This window comes from Sebastes umbrosus, chromosome 14, assembly GCF_015220745.1.
Source record: "Sebastes umbrosus isolate fSebUmb1 chromosome 14, fSebUmb1.pri, whole genome shotgun sequence".
NCBI classification, from domain to species: Eukaryota; Metazoa; Chordata; class Actinopteri; order Perciformes; family Sebastidae; genus Sebastes; species Sebastes umbrosus.
The window spans coordinates 6,014,901-6,037,778 of NC_051282.1; the positions used below are offsets into that span (position 1 = coordinate 6,014,901).

General features: G+C 41.1%; 1 protein-coding gene across 1 annotated transcript; it reads left to right on the plus strand.

The window, feature by feature from the left end:
- The first annotated feature begins 9,292 nt into the window (after positions 1-9,292).
- On the plus strand, positions 9,293-14,525 carry hoxb1a (homeobox B1a). The gene is made up of 2 exons (XM_037792526.1): positions 9,293-11,203; positions 13,058-14,525. The coding sequence occupies exons 1-2, from the start codon at positions 10,333-10,335 to the stop codon at positions 13,432-13,434; spliced, it is 1,248 nt and encodes a 415-aa protein (XP_037648454.1). The 5' UTR covers positions 9,293-10,332; the 3' UTR covers positions 13,435-14,525.
- The last annotated feature ends 8,353 nt before the right edge of the window (positions 14,526-22,878 follow it).

A 22,878-nucleotide genomic window follows, 5' to 3' on the forward strand; every position in this document is an offset into this window, starting at 1 on the left:
TTCTGATTTCAAGACAAGACAAGAACAGTGGCCACCTGGGTGAAAGTCCTATGGTTTTTGACCCATCCACCCCGACCTCCTCCCTTTGCCGCTCTTTATACTTCATGGTTCACATTTACGTGGATTACATACGAGTTGATTTTGTGCTGACCATCAAAAAATGTGAAATTCGTATCCACGTACACGAATCAATACATTACATTTTGGGACTATTTCACGAACTGCTGTCGGTTATGTTCAATTTTCCCCATAATAAACAAAGAAGTAGAGTCAGCCATCATCACAGTTACAATCAGATGACAATGAAAACCAAACACACATCCAGGAGCTGGGAGGAGCAATACATGCAAAGCAAAATGTAGCACATAGGTCTACTGTACATAAAGAAGACGTAACGTTGCATTATTTTAAATGATTTGTGATAAAATATTTAGAGGAAGAACATATTCAGATATGCAATATCATTCTAATCAGCTCCATCAAGAATGCATTTTTGATGTTAAGTGATAACCATCTGTAGTTGTGTGATTATGATCAGTCCTAAAAACAGATTATAGTTGCTGCACTGCCAACAACTGGACTGGTGGTGCACAGGAGATGATGCACTGTGGGATACATGTAGGTCTGAATAGTGCTCTCACTCTGAAGGGGGTATTAGGAGAAGTGTGCATCAAGTAGCTATACCTCTGAAAAGTAATGCATTGCAATTCGTTTATAACCCGTGAAATCAATGTGTTATTAATCCATGTAATTGTGAACTAGGAAGTATAAAGAGCGACAAACACTGGGTAGGGAGGTGGTCGGGGTGGAGACTGTTTGTGTCCCGCGTGAAACCAGAAGTCAACGTTGATTTATTTGTTACGTAACGTCCGTACTTAAGTAGCGTCACTTCTGTAGTTACTTTAACCAAACCATGATCTTTTCCTAAACCTAAGCAGTTTTGTTGCCTAAACCTAACAAATTTCCTGGGAAGCTGGATGTTTATTTTGAAAACACCGTATGCATGTAACATGTGGAAAATGACATGTGTTGTGGACAATCTCAGGAGAATGCATAACAAACTGAGGAATAACTTTACATACAAATCATTGTATAAGGACCAATGCCCAGAGATAATGCCATTGTCTACAAGAAAAAAAAAAAAACTCAAAACACAAGGGCTTATGGGTATGATATGGATGTTGAAAAGTGAATGCAGCACTTCCTAAAACAGCTGCAACAAAACTGCAACCCTGAACTTAACTAGGAGCAGGAGATGTATGAAAAAACACATGTGTCCGAATCAGTTGAACCGGATATTACCCTGCCAGCTCCCTGGTACAAAGCCTGTGTCATGTCCGAACATTGTCTGGAGAATTCAGGAGTGGGGGAAGAATATAAACATCCGAGGGTGATGAAGACGGGTCATTTCGTCAAGACGATTCAAGGAGTTTATTACCAAATCGACGTAATCCGCAACATGTCCTGCCTCCTGCCCTGCCTCCTGCGCGCTCTACCCAGGCGCCACCCCTCGCCTAAACCGAACAGAGCAATTCCAGTAGGTGAAAACGCGTTTGACACGGACAATCTCCTGTTGTACGCCACATGTGTGAAAGGAAAACTCCGGACAATGTCTAGACCTTTAGTCGGAGTTCAGACCGAAAGCAGCCCTGTGTTAAAACAATGCGAGGGCTGCATTGGTGGAGGCCTGTTGCTTCAGGTACCAGTGAGACAATGTAATCTGCTCCAGGAAGTCCAGTTGGAGTAACAGATTACTGCATTTAAAGACGTATCGAATGTCATAACACTGCACAGCAGTTTATAATACTCAGGGACAGGATTTTGCAGCTCCCAGTATAAATACGGTGTTGGAATCTACCAGGAATGTGCACTTGCACATATTTGAACGGCCAACTTGCCAGATGATGTTGCATTGGGCTCGAAGGTTGAAACTTTTTTGCTAAAGCCCTCCACGTTGGCTCACCTGATATTTCAGGAACTATTTTGGTAATTACAAAAAACATCATCATAACTGATAAAACCAATTGAAAAGCTACAAAAATAAAATAATATACATATATAATACACATAATACACATAAAATAGAATATGTAATGATCATATGCATTGAAAATACTTGCGAGGGGATAAATAATTAAGCTGAATGAAATTAAACTCAAAACAGAGAGAAAGAGAAACAGAGAAAGAGAACCATCTGGAGGATCTACTCGTCCGCATGCTTGCCATCCAACACAGTCTCACTGCAGTTCGTGAAACAATCCCGAAATGTAATATATTTGATTTGTGTACATAGATACGACTTTCAATAACGTATTTTTCCTGCTTTTTCCTACCGATGTCCAGCAACACGTGATGCACATGTCCATTTCCGCTCCACACTTTTCAAAATAAAACCACTTTTTAGGTTTAGGAATTGATCGACTTGGTTAGGTTTAGACAACAAAACGACTCAGTTAGCTTTAGGAAAAGTCTGCAGTTTGGGTTGAAATAACTCAGGAAGTGACGTAACTTAAGTACAGAAGTTATGTAACAAATAAATAAACCTTAACTTCTGGTTTCACAAATACCGGTCTCCTGGGTGAAAGTCTGGTGTTTTTTGACCCACCCATCCACCGTGTCCTCTTTCCTACACGGTGTTCACCACTCTTTATACTTCAGGTTCACAATTATGTGGATTACATATGAATTGATTTTGTGCTGACCATCATGAAAAAAAACTTTGAAATTCGTGTCTATGTACACAAATCAACACATTCAATTTCGTGACTATTTCACGAAACTGCTGTGAGACTGAGATGTGTCATCACATACCACCTCCTCAAAACTGGGAAAAAGGTATGCAGCAATATGGCCGACCACAATGGCTGCATGCAGTTTAATTTAATCATCAGATTTATTCAATTTGAAATGATGCCGTCAAAACATCATGAAGGAAAAATGAAAAAAAAAAAAGTTCAGTCTGCTGTGCTTTCTTTTTTTCTCTTTCTCCATCAGCTGAGATGTGTGTGTGTGTGTGTGTGTGTGTGTGTGTGTGTGTGTGTGAGTAAATGTTATTAATAACGGTTAATAAATGCTGTTATGTGTCTGCATCAGTGGTTCAGGTTTCACAGCTAATGCAACAACGTCAGCAGTCTGGATGCACAATTCTCTTTCTTCCACTCAGTCGTGACTCTCTCTCCCATATCATCTTTCATGATTTTCAGAAAGCCCCTCATATCACACACACACACACAAACACACGCACACACATGCACATCCCCACTCTTTTCCAGGAATCCTGGCGCATAACTTCCTGGTTCTGGAGTCATTTGACCTGTCTGATGGGACTGTTAGAGGAGACAGACAGACAGACTGAGCAGAAGGACAGGAAACCAGATTTGTCCAATCAGATTGCTGCGTGTCTCTGAAGCGATGTACTGCTCACTATTATTTCTCAGCTTTTCAATCGTACTTCTCGATGAACCCTGAACCGGGACTGCGATACATCCTGTACGTACATCCCAACTACGCAGACCAAAGGTCAGAAACACTAACAGATAGTTAGAGGTGTATAGGAATGAGCAGATTCTCAAATTCCACTCCTGACCTGAGACAGAAACCAGGCTGAGCCCACCGTGAGGTCATGACCCCACAGGAGGTATGAAGGTCAGTCTGTCAAGAAGCCAGAAAAGTACAGAAAAACAGCAGCACTTCACGAGACGACTTGTAGCTCTGACTTTATGGTCGTCACTAGCAACAACATAGAAAGCATCTTCATAACCAGGATGCAGCACACTGTTAGAGCAACAGACCATTGAAGCGCTCCCTGACATCTTCTGTATATCAAGTAAAATGTCTGTAACTATTATAGTTTTCCTCTTTTCATGCATTTGCACAATGGAAGTCTAGAATAACATTTTTTTGTGTTGTTTTTCTTTTCCTTATGAAAGTTCCACACATTGTTTGGCTCCCTCTCATGGTATAATATAACATAGGTATAATATAATATAGCTGTTTTAAAAGGACGTATAGGCTAAGTCTGTCTGTATTTCAGAGATCTGCAGAGGCAGCGGCTGCATACTTTCTGTATTTTAGAAATGTATGATGATAAGTTGGTGAAACATATAAGGGCTGTAACAATACACCAGTGGTGGAAGAAGTAGTAGTCATTTTACTTCAGTAAAACTATTAGCATCAAAATATACGTTAAGGTGCAGTGTGTAGAATCTGGTGGCAGTGACGTTGCAGAGTACTACCAAGTTAAACTTGTCCTGGGTCCAGCAGTATGCGAGATTAGCTGTGGACAGACAGACACAAGCACACACGGCTGAGCACATAATCTCCCCCCAGGTTTACGCCTGATGGAGATAAACTGAAGCATGCAGGCACTGAACACAGTGAAAAGTGGGTATAGGTTTAATCATGACGTGTCAGCGTGCACGAAGCTGTGATGCAGATATGCTGACACGTCACTTCTGGAGGCCTCCTATTGGCTGATTCAGTGCTCTAGCTGGGGTATTATGGGTAGACATGATTGTGGTCCTTATTTGACAACACTGAGGAGTCACTGCAGGCAGCACTGAACAATCACACTAAGACTAATCTTTACTTTTACCTTCTTTAAAGTAAGTTCCAAACAGTTTTGGACAATTCTTACCTGTCCAGACCTCCGCCAGGTGGACACTCAATCTGTACAGTTCAGCTTCTTTCTTAAAAGAAAAAATGTATTGGATGGTCACCTGATTCCTCATCAGGTCTTCCCATCAAGAAGCTAAAGAGGAGCCCTTCCTGTGCAAAGGGAAAATAGTAGAGCTGAAATGATAAATCGATTAGTCGATCAACAGAAAAATGAGCAGTAACTATTGCGATAATTGATTTATCATTTGAGTCCATTCCCTGGTTCCAGTTTCTCATTTATGAGGATTTGCTTCTTTTTTATATCTTATTCGATAGTAAACTCAACTCTGGCTACATCTTTGCTTTTGGTCCGTTAGTTGGGGGAAACCAAATGTTAATGATTTCACCTTGGGCTTTCGGTGATTGTGATTTACTGACGTGTTTTTGACTGAATGATTAATTGAGAAAACTATATGACAGGTTAATTGGTAATGAAAAAAAAGTGTTAGTTGCAGCTCTTAAGTAGAGCCCATACAACAGCATTGCTTCACTTGACCTGGAAAGTAGGCTGCTATGTTTATTGACCACCAACTCCACCTACTTAATTTGCATATTCAGGATCAATCTCAATGCAGGCAAAGTTGAGATAATGGAATGCTTATTAATATCAGGTTTAAACGCAAAGACCTGTGATCAGATGACATTATCCAGGTAATGTATTATAATATTATTATTATTATAATAAATAAAATATAACTGTATCACTACATGAATTAAAAAACAATGTACACACATTGGAGGTCTGACCTTTTGACCTCTCTCCTGTAGTCTCTTCACCACCCAGACAGCCGTGTGGGTGTCATTTAATCTCCGTCTTGTCCCGGTCTGTTCCTGCAGACTTCCTGCCCACTCGCTCTCTCCCTCTCTCTCTCTCTCCTTTCAGCCCCTCACTGATCATTAACCTCCCTCCTTGTCGCACGCCCACGCCGCTCGTCCTGATTTCGTCCTGGCGGCGGGACGGCGGTGCGTCTGCTGTCAAGCCCTTCACAGAGGCTCTGGAGGGGAGAAATGGATGAGAGGTTCATTGGATAATGGGGGAGGGATAATCGGTAACGAGAAGGTGTGCAAACTGTGAAACAGACACTTCACAAGCAAATATTTGATATAGACATGAAGAGATTAAGATAAGATTACATTGTATTTATCCTGAGGGAAAGTGCTGTGCTGCAGTTGCGATGTAAAGTGGGAAAAGTGCAAATATGAAGAGTCCAAATATGAAATATAATATATACAATGCCAAAGTCAAGAGAGCAACTGTTGCTGGCTGCTGCTCGTACGGCGCTAAAACCGTAATTCTGGAATTGTGGAAAGATTTGCCCTAAAAAGGGTAAGAGTTTTTTATGTCCTAATACTGGAACAATTCAAGGACAACAGATAAAATGCTTCCAAAGAATACAACTAATCACAAACCCTAAGTCTTCATCATGTACACTGTTGGGGGTCATTGTTCTACTCACACACACACATTCACAGAAAGAGCATTGTGCTGTCGTCAAGGCTATCCCTGCTTCCTGTCCATGCTGGACCGGCAGGGTTTGGCCAACCAGAAGGCCTCCTGTCTGCCTTAACCTCATTTCTATAACAGATCAGCTCATTCATTCAATTAGCAAACACACACACGTGCACGCGCACATGCACATCCAGCCATCAGAAATCTATGGCCTCCCAATCCAATTATTGAAAAGTAAACTGATTCCCAAAAGTCTCCGTGATCGGTTCTCTGTGGTCGATAGCAACCTTTTGATCCATTAAAAGATTTCCGGCGTCCTGTAAGGAAAACGTGCAGAGAGGAGATATATAGTCTAATCAATAATCTTTAAAAGTGATGATCAGTGTTAGTGAACTGGGGCCGGAAGGAGCACAAACAGAAAGGCGTCTTTAAACAGAGAGGAAAGACGAAGCTCCGGTCCGTCATTGCTGGGTGTTACAGTGGAGGTCAGCGAGTCAGTCAATCAGCCTCACTGACGGATTTAAATGTCAGAGCCGAGCAGCTGGCACTCAGCGCGGTATTACACTCACTGTAGCAACAAGATGTTCACAGCGGATTTACAGTCCAGGTTAATAAATCATCAGTGTTGGTTTGAACACGCTTGTATTTCCTGTTTTTAATGCTACCATGTGCCAGGGCTAGAATCTCCAAAACACACTGACTTGATTACAACTGTGGTCACTAAACACACCCTTGCGGTTCTCCTTTCACATTGTTGAACTTGTATTTGAAGTGGGGTTTAGTTAGGCCTGGCTGAGATCCAAGTGTGAAACCAAATGTGTGCGCACAGAGTATAATGAAAATGTCCTTCAAAAAGAATAATTCCAGTTTATTACAACTTGGGTTTTATTTTTGTAGGTTTGCCCATCGTTTCTCTCGGTCACATTAACATTGTACTCGTATGATCATACGTCTCAGCCAAACTTATTGGAAAGAGAAAATGAAGGTGAAATTGTTACACAATTGTCTATTATAATCACTTTAATTTTTACCTCCAAATAAAGAGGTTTCAGTAATTGAACTAAATGTTTGCTTGTTTAAACCTTGTAATATTTTTTTATCATCCATTCATTGAATAACGCTCACAGTTACAAGGTCAAATCTAACACATATGCAGTAGGTTCAATAGTTCTGCCAATTAAATACATCAGGTGCAGTGTTTCTACAGATCCAGATCCTTTCTTTCCAGACTAGATCCCTCAGACCAGAAATCCTTTTTTGGGCCCTCTCAGTGCCAGTATAGTCCCAGTAAAGACCCCAGATCTTATAAATTCAGAAAGGCTTATCTATAATCCACACTCAATATACATTTTCATGTGTAGTGCTAGAGAGCATATTGTTTCCTATCCACATCCCAGCAATTACTTTGGCCAGACTTTTGAAGATGACATCAAAGTAATCCAATATATAAATGATTGAGGTGGTAACACTTCCCTTTGGCACAAACTGGACTTCATTATCTGATGAAGATGACGAATTCATAAATGACCATAAAGCATAATTAATACACTAAATAAGGAAATATTTCATGTTTTATATGCTATATGAGCTATACATTAAGAAAAAGGTCGTTCACAGACGAAGAAATGCACAGTAAGTTATCCTACAGAGTGGTGTTAGCTACTTATGTTTGGGTCCATTAGAACCCCAGAGAAGTAAACCCCCCCTTCCTGTTAGAGCTCTTATGAACACACTGTTATAAAAGTCCAATAACATAAATCCTATTGGGTTTCGGGAGGAGTAGTGCTATGTGAAATCTACTATCAACACCAATCACATTTATGAACATCCACTGTAGCCTATATTTAACCACAGCTTGGGTCTCTGAGAGCCCAAACAGAAGTAATGTGACATTTACTGAAGGGTTGTAAATACATCTCTTCAATGAGGATAAGTCCCAATGCAGCACGCTGATGAAACAATGTTAGGTAGCCTATATTTTTAAGCTGTTAAAGAGGACCTTCGGGACCCTGAACTCAACATGAGGGTTAACTGACACAAACAGATTCACTCTATAGTAATGTGTGTAATGTTTGGTGGATACGCTTTATGACCTGTAGCAGCAGTAGTAGTAGGCTTTATTGATACAATAGTTACTATTAGAACCATGTAGCAGTGTGCTACAGCAGTTACTATTAGAACCATAGCAGCAGTGCAGGTTGTCTCAGTGTTAGTATTTAGCAGAGAGGAGGTCTACAGTAGTTACTATTAGAACCATGCAGCAGCAGTATGTTACAGTAGTTACTATTAGAAACATGTAAAAGCAGTGTGTTACACTAGTTAGAACCATGTAGCAGCAGTAGTGTGTTAGTTACTATTAGAACCCCGAGCAGCGGTGTGTTACAAAAGTTACTATTAGAACCATGTAGCAGCAGTGTGTTACAGTAGTTACTATTAGAACCATGTAGCAGCAGTGTGTTACAGTAGTTACTATTAGAACCATGTAGCAGCAGTGTGTTACAGTAGTTACTATTAGAACCATGTAGCAGCAGTGTGTTACAGTAGTTACTATTAGAACCATGTAGCAGCAGTGTGTTACAATAGTTACTATTAGAACCATGTAGCAGCAGTGTGTTACAATAGTTACTATTAGAACCATGTAGCAGCAGTGTGTTACAGTTACTATTAGAACCATGTAGCGGCAGTGTGTTACAGTAGTTATTATTAGAACCATGTAGCAGCAGTGTTATTAGAACTATGTAGCAGCAGTGTGTTACAGTAGTTACTAGTAGAACCATAGCAGCAGTGCAGGTTGTCTCAGTGTTAGTATTTAGCAGAGAGGAGGTCTACAGTAGTTACTATTAGAACCATGCAGCAGCAGTATGTTACAGTAGTTAGAACCATGTAGCAGCAGTAGTGTGTTAGTTACTATTAGAACCATGTAGCAGCAGTGTGTTACAATAGTTACTATTAGAACCATGTAGCAGCAGTGTGTTACAATAGTTACTATTAGAACCATGTAGCAGCAGTGTGTTACAATAGTTACTATTAGAACCATGTAGCAGCAGTGTGTTACAATAGTTACTATTAGAACCATGTAGCAGCAGTGTGTTACAATAGTTACTATTAGAACCATGTAGCAGCAGTGTGTTACAGTAGTTGTAGTAGTAGTACTGTTAGACCCATGTGCAGTGCAGGTTGTTTCAGTGTTAGTATTTGGCAGAGAGGAGGTCTGGAGGCAGCAGGCCGGCTCACAGCTCCTCTTTTCTTCTCTGCTTCTCTCTTTGCTCTGACAGATCCGTGCTGATATCAGATTGATGGGCCGGTTTGATTGAAGTCTCTTTGTCGTGCTAATGTCACGGCGAGTGATGGATGAGGCGCGTGCGTCAATGCAAGCGCGCGCGCAAAAAAACTCCACTCCTAAACCGAAAGGTGCCCCTCCCCTCCCCTACACACACACACACACACACACACACACACACACAGTGGTTTCCCCGGTCCTGTGACCGGCTGACAAACTTCTGTCCCTTCGGTCACCATAGGCGACGTGTGACGAGGAGCCACGTGACGCGCAGCAGAGGTAAGAAAAGAAGTGACACGGAAAAGAGAGAGAGAGAGGGGAGAGAAAGAGAATCACGGAAAAAGAGGTGGAAAGCAGAGAAATAGAGAGAAAAAGAAGAGAATGGAGGACGGAGTGTGACCTGTGTGGAGGTGAAGAGGTGACTCGGCTCTTCTCGGTCTTCTCGCGGGGTTTTGCGCTGTCACCAGTGAGCTTTTGGACAACACAGGTCGAGTTGAGCTGTTGACAGTAAGGCCTTCCGTTTACGCACACACATACACACACACACACACACAGCACAGCAGAGCGCATTATTCATGTGTGTTTCTGGTTTGGGGACGTGCAGATCACCACTTTCTTTCCTCCACATTGGAAGTTCCTGCTGGTTTTATTTCATCACATTTTTGTTGAACCTTTCACATTTTACGCATTTTTTTTTTTTCTCCAAATATTTTCTTTTCTTTTGGAGTTCTTTTTTTTTTTCTTGAGATTTATGTTCGTTCAGCAGAGGGATTTCAAACCATCCAATTTACTCTTGGAAAAAAAAACAAGTTTTTAATGGAACTTTTCGATTTTTGATGTTTATTCTAACTCATTGGAGTCAACATCATCTGTGGGCTCTTTTTGTTTCCTGCTGATCATTCCACACTCCGTTCATTCAGCCCCACCGCCGTGCCTACTGGTCTGAATGGACAACATGAACTCGTTTGTGGAATACTCCATTTGTAACAACCGACCGGTGACAGGCGCTTATTCTGCGCCTAAATCTGGATACCACCCCCAACACCACCACCACCACCACCATCCTCATCATCTGCACCATCATCCTCTGGATCCTCAGCATCAGGGCTTCCCGGTGACCTCCAGCTCCTTCCACCCTGGGCCCACAATCGGCTCTCCAGCTCCCGTTAACGGGCCGAGAAGTGACAGCAGCAGCGCCGGTGGAGCGAGTTACACCGGGGAAACGGTGCGGCTGTACGGGGCCTCTGGAGGTACCGGAGGGGCCACCCAGCATCCACAGCAGCATCCTCCTCCTCATCATCATCCTCATGAGCAACAACAGCATCAGCACAACGGCTACCATCATCACCAACTTCACCAAACCCAAAGCTTACAAAGCGGAACACTGTCTCCTTATAATACCGGGAATAGCGGCGGCAGCACCGGGGCCTACGCGGGTCAGGCGTGCGCCACAAACTCGGATTATGGCCCTCCCAACACCATTCACCCGCAGTATTTCATGGAGGAGTCTGTGGCCTCCACCTACTATCATCAATCAAGCTTCCCCAGCTCGGCCCCCACCGTCGGGCCCAGCTACGGGGCCCTGGCCGGGGCCTACTGCGGGCCTCAGGGCGCTCTGGCCGGGCAGCAGTACCCGCAGCAGCTCGGCGGGGGTCTGGACGCAGCGGGCTTCTTGGGGCTTCCACCCGGGGGAGGTTACGGAGAGCTACCGGGAGCTATCTCCCAGGACCGGGAGAGGGGAGAGGAGGAAGGCCAGCAGGCCGGGCAGGGCCAGACCTTCGACTGGATGAAGGTGAAGAGGAACCCGCCGAAAACAGGTGAGGAAATGGGGGATTTGTTCTGGGTCCAATGGGACAGATGTTGAGATATTCAATCATGATTTGTGAGGTTTCCACTGAAGACACGGGCCAGTGGCCTCTTTTGCATTTATCATAGTGGCTGTCAGGTCATGGGACCTAAAAGAGGCTCGTTTCAAAAATGGTTTATGAACAGTTGAGATGAGGAGAAAAAGGAAAAAAAAAAAGTGGTCTATAGTAAGATAAGATAAGATATTCCTTTACTAGTCCCACAGTGGGGAAATTTGCAGTGTGCAGCAGCAAAGGGGATAGTGCAAAAAACAAGAAGCATCGGTAAAAGACAAAAAGCAAGATACAACACGGTGCAAAAAGCAAAACAAAAGTGAAACAAAATATGAACAAAGTCAGCAATACAATGTGAAAAAGAAATCTTAGAGGAGCGGGCTTTAAAACAGTTGGGCCTTGATTTTAGTAAATCGTAAGAGATTCGCTCCCTCTGAAAATAACGAAATTAACATTAGCCTAAAATGTTTTTTTTTTTCTCCAGGCCTCAGTTTGTAATTCCTCTGTAAACACAGATGTCAGGCTTTTCTAATGTAAATGTTACTTTCCGTCTGTTCTTCCCTTCTTTTCACTCAAGTCTCAATTCGTTTCACTGTAAACCAACTAAGAAAAAAATAATACATGTTTGAAATATGAAACATGAAGACAGGTCCCATATACACTGTATATAAAAAGGAACTGTTTTATTATGATTATGATAATTATGATTTAATTTCACAAATCTTTCAACCACATTAAAACATTTTTTGACGTGGCCCTTTCACTAATAATGACCGCTTTATTTCCATTATCATTAAAAACATACATTTGCCCTACAATAAATAAATACAATTAATTTTATAGACGCCAATTGGCTGTTGAGATTTTTTCATTTTGAAAAAATAGATATTTTCATTATGTTTAACTTTTTTAATATTTGCTGTTCCACATATGGAACATCGGATAAAAAAACGTATAATTTTCTCATTGCGAGGTAAACTTGACTTGTCACATTTTGTCGTTAAAATAAATGGTAAAATATAAAAACGGTGTTTATGTGTTTTCAGGACTTTTTCAGGTCATGGTAGTCCTATCTCAGGACAGATAGCAGGTCTGGTCTGGGTCCACTATGGCCCCCCGACGTCTGATACGGTTCTTTCTCCGCTCTGTCTCTCTCTCTCTCTCTCTCTCTCTCTCTCTCTCTCTCTCTCTCTCTGTCTCTCTCTCTGTTTCTCTCTTAATGGATATACCAGACGGGTTACTTCACCCTAGGAAGTCTGTCCTGCTCTGTTATCTTTTAACCCCCCTCCATTACCCCCCCAACCCTGCTTCTCCATCCCTCCATCCGTCTGTTCACGAGCCCTTTCCCTCACCCCTCCTTTGTTTTCCCCTCTTGTCGAACCTGTGGTATTAAACTTATTTTGTTCTAAAATCTGGACTTTTACCATCGTGATGAGTTGGTTTGGAGATAACCTCAATACAGATAATTAAACACATTACGCATGATGATAGTCTGTATTTAAATAGCCCGATTAGCACTAAATAAATAAATAAATACATATTTACAAAAATAAATATTCATAAATAAAGACATGAACATCAAGTCACACAACAAATAGGATACGAAAAAAAGAAAAGGGGCTTTAGGCCTGAACTGTCTCCTGAATGAACGTGAAGGGCATAATAATAATACAACAGCTTCCAAACAAGGACATATTTAATATATACTTTGTGTTCTTTATATTATCATTCATACATAACATGTATTAATAATATCAATAAAAATAAGTTCCTAATAACCGCCTCTCTCTCTCTCCTCTCTCCTCCACACAGTCAAAGTGTCCGACTTCGGCCTCGCGGGAGCGCACAACAACGCCATGCGCACCAACTTCAGCACGCGGCAGCTCACGGAGCTCGAGAAAGAGTTCCACTTCAGCAAGTACCTGACGCGGGCGCGGCGCGTGGAGATCGCCGCCACGCTCGAGCTCAACGAGACGCAGGTGAAGATCTGGTTCCAGAACCGGCGCATGAAGCAGAAGAAGCGCGAGCGGGAGGGCGCCTCAGCTACGGCTCGCCCTTCCTCCTCTTCTTCCTCCTCCTCCTCCGGTACCGACGGTACCGACGGGGGCTTCAGCAAAGACCTGATGGAGGACACCGATCACTCCTCCGCGTCCACGTCTCCGGGCGCGTCCCCGAGCTCGGAGACGTAGTCAGCGCGCGAGCGACGTGACTGGTTCTGTAGAACTGGCTTAGGAAAAAGCTGATGCACTAGTCAGCCTCATCTACTTCTGCTTTGGTTACTGACTGCCTACATGTCCCAGAATTCCCTTTGAAACACACCCAGCACCTGAACTTTTGCATTCAAGGAGTTTTACATGGAGATGGAGATCCAGAAAAAACTGTTCTGTTCTGGTTTATTTGCTGCTTGGTTAGTTTTTTTATAGTGGAAAAAAATGATTCCTTCAAATCAATGAACTCCAGTGACTTATTACGACGTCAAAAAGCACTACAGCTGGATACACAGTTTGCCCATAGTTGATATTTTGACTACAAGAGCTGCACTGATGTAATGTCTAACAAAGGGGATCTACTTTATACTGTGAGGCATTTGGACGATGACTGGCGATGCAAAATGCCTCAACTGGAGTAGAACGTTGTAGAAATAACAATAATGGAAAAAAAAAACTCAGATACACCACCCACCGCTTATCTGGGACATTGTCCAGTCAAACTCTGCAGGTTCTTCCAAACCAAACCAAAACCACCACATTGTTGCGTGGAACCAGTGGTAGTGGTCGTTAATAAAGTGGGTGTACTAGGTAGAGAGGGTAGGTTACCAAGGACAAAGTGGGTATACGCTCCTTTATATTCCAGTGGCTTTTTGGCTGATAGATGGGTATAATGCCAGAAAAAGAGGTGGGTATACTCCATGTACCCGCATATACCCTCCACCACATTTGGCCCAAACTAGTCTGGAGGGTCATAATTAAAGGGATACGGAAGAAAAAAAACAAATTACACAAAATTATTTTTTTCATTGATTCTCGGCTTCCTTTATTAAAGTACTGATGTTTTTCCTCTTCAGGCCTCTAAAAACCTTTAACCATAAACAAACTGAGAAGGTAAACTGACTCACTGGTTAAACTGATCACAATTCATGTCTCGGTAAGGCCATAACCTTTGCTGTGGTTGAAGGTGCTAAATTCCAAATTCAGAGCATTAATATAGCAGCAAACAACTATTTGCTGTGTAAAGATAAAGATAAAGGCTAGAGCAACACATTCTCACCCCGACTCCTCAAATACCGCCGCTTGGTCAGTGCCCCGCGGCATCATAGACGGACGCATGGGGTTACCCCTCTAGCGTTACTTTTGGACGGACCGGGGACGGCGTGTCAATATTCGGTCGTTACATGTATAGTGTCTTTTCAAAATAAACTTATGTTTCCACAGGAAGTTAGGTTTAGGCAACACAACCACTTAGGTAGGGTTAAGAAACGGTCGTGGTTGACATTAACTTCACTGACTAGCGACTCACGTGACTACCGGGACTAACGAGTCATGTGACTAACAACTGACGTGACAAAATAAGTTACTTTTAGTTCCACACGGGACATGAACAGCAGTCTTTTGGTTGAAAGTGTTTGTTTGACCCGTCCACCTCCACTCCCTCCCTCCCGCCGTGAACGGAGTCTCACGCTACGCTCTAACCGTCTATTAACGCCATGGGTGGGTTTACATTGGAGTAAGTTGAAAGCCCGGTTCGTCACATACTGTTGCTAAAGGGTGTCTGCCTGGTAGCACTAGTGCCATTGTTTGCACTGTTTGTGCTGTTAGCACCATAAGCTGCTAGCCGTCGCCATGTTGAGAGCCCAGTGGAGGCAATCCCTCCATCACAGATATGCTCTGAATTTTAAATTCTGCACCTTTAACTTTGCGGTAAACTTTACTTTTAAGGGGACGAAAGCCAAAAAGGTTGGTAACCGCTGCCTTACTGGACCTTTGGTGAAGTGACTTCCTGACAGCATGATGGATCACACTTCTTAGCTCTGGGATAATCAAAAACCCATGCCACTTTTAAAGTCAAAGTCTTCAGGGACCATGTTCTCAAACTAGTCTTCTTTCACTGATGAAGAAGCTGGTTGTAGTGCTGAAATATTTGCTGAATATATTGTTGGACAAAAATTTTTTGAGAGTCCTGAATTTTAGACGGACACACGCATTATTTTTGAGATTGTCTCCTTAATTGGGGAGCTACTAATAACCATAAGACAATAGATGGACACTATGTCTGGTGTACAGGATGTTGATGATGATGATGATGATGGGATGCACTTTGCCATCTTTAGACGATGTCTGATTTACAGGGTTTCACTGGTATTGGGTTATTTAAGGTGGATAATGCATCATTTCTGCTGATTAAAAAGTAAATGCTGTAAATCGTTTGTATTTTGCAACAGTTTTTGTAAAAGCAAAACCCATGACATAGATTAAGATCATCATGGGACACTTTAACTCCACTGAAAGGCTTCATGATCGATGTCAGTGGAAAGGAACTCGGGGATACACTAATGTGTTGACATGACAATTCAACACACAAAACCTTTCATTAATTCTGTATAATATGAAAAGCTGTGGTCCATCCTTAAACCCACGTACCAGTCTGAGCCCAGCCTAACTAAAATGAGCCTTATGATCAGGAATACAGGGAGCCTCTGATGGCAAAACACACACTTATGTCTTATGTAGCTATTTTTGTTCCACTTTTAAAAACCTTTAATATTGTTTTATTTGTGGATGTTGTAAAGTGTTGTTCTGTGTCTCACCCCATGCAGCTCTGGCCTTTGCACTATGTGACTACAGGGTACATTTTCAGACTTGAATACATTAAGCTGGGAAAGAAAAAAGGATTGTGTCTTGAACATGTTAGTTAGACTCAGGGGCTGAAAACACTGAGCCTGTTAGAACACACGTCTCTTTGCTGAATCGGAAAAATTATATTTTACTGACGCCCTTCCCCCATGAGAATAAATTATTGGATGCATTTAATGTTATTGATTATAGATTATGCGAAAAAAGTGTGTATGTGAAGGGGGTGTTTTCCCTATGGACATCTCCTCTTGTTGCTGCAGGTACTTAAAACCTGACAAAATGACTATATGCGAGTAGTTTCACTCCTAAACATTCCCCTCTCATCTCTTTCTATGTGTAATGTTGTCAGGTTAAAGGCCGGCCTCGACTGTGAATTAGTGTGATGTTTTTTTTTTTTTTAAATGATGTCTGTTGTTTTTAAATGAGAGCAGACTGACTGAGTTTTATTAGTTCTGCTGCCTTAGAGACGCTACTAATCATGTTCCTGTCTGTCTTTTTCTACTTTAAGCTACCTCAATTAAAGATTCTGTTGTCAATCCACTGCAATTGCACTCTTGATGATGTACACCATATGATATAAATTCATTGATTCACAAATTACAGAGATTTGCTGCCACAATTCTAGCATTTGAATGCAACATCTCAAATCCTTCAGCATTCTCCAGGGGTAATGTCGAGCCATAGAAATAATGTTGGTGCTCCACAAAGTCCCAACAGCACCTTGTCTTTTTGCAATATCACGGCTCTGTCAGGGTACCAAAAAGCAGAGCCGTTGAGGGAAGGGTTATAGGGAATGCTTGTCTCCGTGAGAGTTTAGATTACCATTTAGGCAAAGCAGGCAACTGTGTGTCAAATGGTTTGTAGTTATTGGATTCATTTAAAAAATGTTTTTTGGGAATAGGCACCATTAAGCAAAAAATGGTATCCCTATCTCCTAGAAAGGACGTTTATATACTTCTAATTTGCAATTTGCAAGTTTTGAGAGATATGCTGCCAGTATCTTATGCTTTTTTTATCAACAAAACAAAGAAATCTTGTTAAAAACTTGGCACGTCGCAAAATGTTGATTCTGAACAGTGAAAACTGACAACACCATGTCTTTATTTCTTCTGGGGAAATATCCAATCTTGCAATATAATATATACCCTTAACAACTGCAGCATCATTAGACTTCTCATGGTTATGTTTAGGAACTCACAACACTTAGAGAAACCAAAGTGCTTTTGTTGCTGAAGCCGAACCACGGACTCCCCACATTTGATTACATTTGGCACTGCATTTGGCTTGAAAGGTGACACAGCACATTACATAGACTCAGCAGAACAGTGATATATATATGTCAAGGAAACAAAATGTTTGATTGCCCAGAAATGATTGATTGCACTACGGTTGCAGCAGGAGAAGGAAGTGAAGGAGGAAAAAGGAGCTGGTTGTCTTCCTCCTTGTGGATTAAAGAAACAACATTTGACACAACACAACATCCAGGGAACTTCATGCATTTCAAAAGCATCCAGGCCTCTCTCATCCACACGGCTGCATGGCCTCTGGTTGACCCACACACATGCAGGGCTACAGTGAGGAATGTAGTGGGGCTTTCCGGGTGGCTCGGCGACCTGTTGACCTTTAGAGAGCCTCTGGGATATCTAAACATGTAAACACACTCCTCCTCCTTCTCCTCCTCCTCCTCCTCCTCATCTTCATCTCCTTCTGCTCTCTGCTGGTCTGAAGATGCCTGACCTGGAGCCTGGGTGGCGAGCTCAGTCATCACCTCATCACACACACACACTGGACCCAAACCTCCCTCAGATCCTCTTCCACACTCACACCTCATCCTGTGCAGCACATGACAGCAGTTGTTTTCTCATGATGTGTTGCTGTTTTGGTCAAACTATTTTTATTATTATTTTTTTTAACTTGTCTCATCTTCTACTGCAGTCAGTGGGTTTCTACGTTTCCAAATATTCGACTACCAATAACCTGTTTTCAGCTGTGATTTAGACTAGTCCTTTCCTCCTCTCTATTAGTCTGACTCACCGGATGTAGACTGTGTGTATGAGCAGCGTTGGATAACGCTACTTAACGTGTTATGTTACAGCATTACATACTGAGAAAAGTAACTCACTAGGGTACTTTGCATTACTAAAAATAGAAACCCCTTTACGATTCTATGTTGGTTATATTGTCCAGAGGATGCGTATAGCGTGCTATATGCCTATGCATAGCCTTACGGCATCTGTAACTCTGCAGGCATCCAGACACCACAAGTTTGTTAATTTTCCTCAGAGTGAGAGCTTTACAGCAGCGCTCTCCTCGCCACCCACTAGTGGTTGTGCATTTCACCGTGATGTTCTTGTAACAGATTGCTTATTTGAAAACGTAACTAAATAACTGATTACTTGAATTGCAAATTAACGTCCTACATTACTCGTTAAAACAAAAAGGAATCTTATTACTCTAATGAGTTACTTTATAACGTGTTACTCTCAACAACGGGTACAAGCCTGCCATTGGCCGCATATCTCACACGGCATTCTCCTCCACTTCCACTCCTCCATCTATTTTGCACCATCGCTGCATCCTGAGTTTAGCACCGCCCAAGACGATTGCGATTGGTTTAAAGTAATGCAAACAAGCCAGAGCGTTTTTCCCCCCTATACCAGAATGGCACAGTGTGGAGCCAGACCTTTCTTTAGCGCTGTGGAGATACTGTAGGTGTGGCTATTGAAGACGACCTCTCTACATAAAGGCCACGCTGCTTTGTACATTGGTACTGGATGTTGGCATTGGATGTAAATTGTGTGGTGTGGAATCGTCCCATATGAAAGTAATTGCTTGGGATACTGGGCTGGAAATTAAAAATATTTCCTATATTTTGGTAAATAAATGCAAGAAGTCGGTCTCTGTGTTCACTCTTTTGTCTTTCTTCTTCTCTTTATAAATGGTGGCTTTAGCAAGAACTCTTTCAGTCTGAGGGACTAAACAGATTTTAGAGTACATTACGACTGAGCCTGTGAAAACTGTAGATGTCTTCTCGAGAACCTCTGCCATGTCTGAGACGATAACTCTGACGATGTCAAAAAATAACCATGACGATGTCATTAAGGTTTTCTCAGATTGGGCATGTAGACTACAATTTTTGACTGAAAGCTTGTGTTACAAACTTGTTGAGTTTGAAAGATGCGACCATTTACTTGTCAGGGAGGGTCTAACAAAAGATGTGATTCATTGCATTGCATTATGGGAATTGTAGGACTCATAGTAGGGTCTAAAAGTCAGGATATCTCAGCCTCTGTGGTTACAATTTGACCATTCTTTATAAAATCTGCCTCTCAGGTTTCCCAACTTTTTCAAGTGCAACACTAAATTGCTGGAATGGCCCTTTAAAGCATTTCCACTTCCAGGTTGACACTAATCTCCTCCACTTCTCTCTGAATGGGGCATGAATTAAGAGATTTTTAGGCTGAAACAACCCATTCTCACTCCCAACTCGTCAAATACTACAGACCGGGCAGCGTCAAGCCGTCCGTCACTCTCATCTCCGTGGTCAAACGGGCCGCCGCTACAACTGTAGAGCACCCATTCACTGACATTTATGTTAAATGCATTCAAACGGACACGATGGAGCTGACCATGGATGTATAAAGAGTACGCAGCTGACGGGAGGGCTAGTGACGGACTTGGAGAAGTTAGAGGATGTATAGACATGTTACTACGTCCGGTTTTCAAAATAAGGTGTTATATACAAAATACATATATGGAAATAAGATTGATGGATTATATTCAACAGAAGTATAACACATTACATGTCCCTTATAAATTAAAAAGAAAATAATACTAATTTGTGAGGGAAATGTCTTTATTCTTTGATTTTTGGGTTGCTGGAAAAAATGTAATAAATAATTCCTGACAATGACTGATATACTGCTGACTTCAGGACATCTCTGACTATATACATGCTGAAAATCAACATTTTTTACTGGATTAATTTAGATATTTTCCAAAGTAAAAGTCTCAGAAGTGTATGATTCAACTTTTTTCCATCGTCTGATGTTAAAAAAGTTAACAAAATTCACAATAAATCGTAATGTCCAATTTGCAATACATATCGAATCGGCACCCCAGTATTGTGATAGTATCGAATCGGGAGATAGGTGAATTGTCCCAGACCTATCAGATGACACTTTTTTAACTCATACCAAACACACCACACACACAGTATCTTGTGCTGGAGAATCAATGAGAGAAATTGATATCGGGCTCGCCTTGAAGACAAAAGAGGAAGAGGAGGAGGAGGAGGAAGAAGAGAGAGGAGGACGGGAGGAGGAGCAAGAAATGTTGAAGATGGTTATATTGGTGATGCAGAAAACAGGAAATAATTGTGCTTATTGAGGCCGAGAGGACTGAGAGAGACACAGACTGAGAGAGAGAGAAAAAGAGAGACCTTGAGAAAGAGTGGACATTCTTTCAGGGTGACCTCATACGGTCTGACCCCTAACTTCTGTTTTCCTTTCCATAACTCATCTCAAGTTCAACACAGGGCTGTCTGCCTGTGTGTGTGTGTGTGTGTGTGTATGCATGCGTGTGTGCTTGTGTGTGTGTGTGTGTGTGTGTGTGTGTGTGTGTGTGTGTGTGTGTGTGTGTGTGTGTGTGTGCGTGCGTGCGTGCATGTGTGTGTGTGTCCATGCCCTCACAATGAGCAATGATAGATAAAGTGGTGTGGCCGCAGTTCAAGAGTTCAGTCTAAATCAAATAGATGAGTGCACGTGCACACACACGCACACATGCACACACAGGCCTAGCAAAAGGGGCTGAAATTTAGTCTGTACATTGACCCATTTCTACTCATCATGTTGAACAGCCAATTGGTCAGTAAAACTTAGATTTCTGATCCGAGATCAGTGCAAAGCTGCAGCGCAGAGAAATCTTATCAAAGCCTACTGTACATACTGTGTGTGTGTGTGTGTGTGTGTGTGACACTGATCGGAGCCAGATGTTGCCCTGTGTGTATTTTTATTGGACAACAATCTCATCATGTTTCTGCTTTTCTCCAAACTGCTGTCAAAAAATTTCATAAAAAAATAATAATTATGAATCAGACCGACCAAAAATCTCTTATGGAAAACATCTAGATAATAACCAGAGGTCATCATGCTATTGTTGTACATTTTTCAGTTTAAAAAATCAGTTTTTAATATTCATGGAAGTAGTTTTATTATTTCAAAAAACAAAAATGTTAACTTATTATTTATTTTTTTACATCGTTGTTTTGTTTCATATCAATGTGTAATTTAGGCTATTGGTTTGAATGTTAATAAAACAATATCAACTACACTTTAATTATACTTTAGTATAATCATATTTGCTTCTGTTGATTTTACTTCACCATTAAACATTGTACCTATATCATTCTTAGAATGTTATAGGTACAATATTCTATAAAATTATATTTATTATACTGTATATTATTATTTAGAAAGCTAGTTTAACTCTGGTTTGAGTGTAATCTGTTTGATTGAGTTGGATCTATTTGTTTTTCTATTTTTTTAATTTTTGCATTACTTTGGAAAATAAACAAAAATAATAAAAAAAGGTATGAGTATTAAGTTTTCATTTGATGCAGATATTCATCTTTATCTTGCTGTATGTCAGGGATGACTAAACACTGGGCTTTTTCTAACCGTGACAGCCATAATCTAATCGCATGTAGTTTTTTTTTACAGTTTTGAGATTTTACTGTCAAAGTAAATCATTTGTAACTCTGGATTTCCTAGTTTAACAGCACAACTGGCTTTCGTATGTAGTACAGTACTGTAGTACAGTAGTACTCTTTTTCCTGTGCTTATATTAGGAATCCTCCAAACTACAGTACAGTGGAGTTTTGTTTTCTCTTGCTGCTCCTGGTGAGAATATTGGTTCATGTTAACTATTTACACGTTGTATTTCCTGTATTATTTATGCAATCGAGACCTATATTCATCAAACTTAAGTGACATACAATAGTAAAACCCTAAGTTGACGACTCATATTTAAGAATAAAATCTGTTTAACAGATTTCTTATGACTTAAAGATGTTCTTGAATTTGAGAGAGATCCAGAGGTCTCCTGCAGCGACCATCGTTTTAATCATCAGGGGTTCAAACAAACAACAAGAATAAAGCTGGCATTGATTTAGTTTGCAATCACTTTTCATGCATCTGTATTGCCTGCACTTGTTAATGTTGCACCAAATACCCCTTTTATATATGTTTGATGTTCCACATCTACCAGCAGAACTATTTCTCTCCTGCTCCAATAACTTTTCATTTTGTCTCCATTTCAGCCAATTTCCCATTTCATCCCAGTTTATATACTGTAAGCATGTTGTTGTTAATATCATTCGTTGCTACTGGAGTTATTAAGGATTTTCGAGAAAAAAAACAAACTAAACCATTTAAATCACACAGGTTTTTGCAGAAAAACATATGGATTTATTTTAAAAGTATGACCAATAAGGGAGATGTTGGTTAAATCCTTGTCTCTGATTGGCTGTTCCTTCTCTGAGTGTACATGTGATTAATTATGTGATTACTTGAGAGCTGCTTAATCCTATACACTGGGGTAGGTTTCCATTAGATAAATGTATCATCACTATAATATAATATTATTTAATTAAAACTATACACTACATTATACATTTACAAATTTTGTGTGTATAGTCCTCTACATATCTTAAATATTCACTCTGTGGTTTTTACAACAATTTGATCAACAACAACAACAACAACAACAATACTAGTACTAATA

Excerpts from the sequence above, each read along its gene's own strand:
- hoxb1a (XM_037792526.1), top strand. The coding sequence starts at position 10,333 with ATGGACAACATGAACTCGTTTGTGGAATACTCCATTTGTAACAACCGA. Across the intron at positions 11,204-13,057 it reads GAGGAACCCGCCGAAAACAG|TCAAAGTGTCCGACTTCGGC; the intron begins GTGAGGAAATGG and ends TCCTCCACACAG.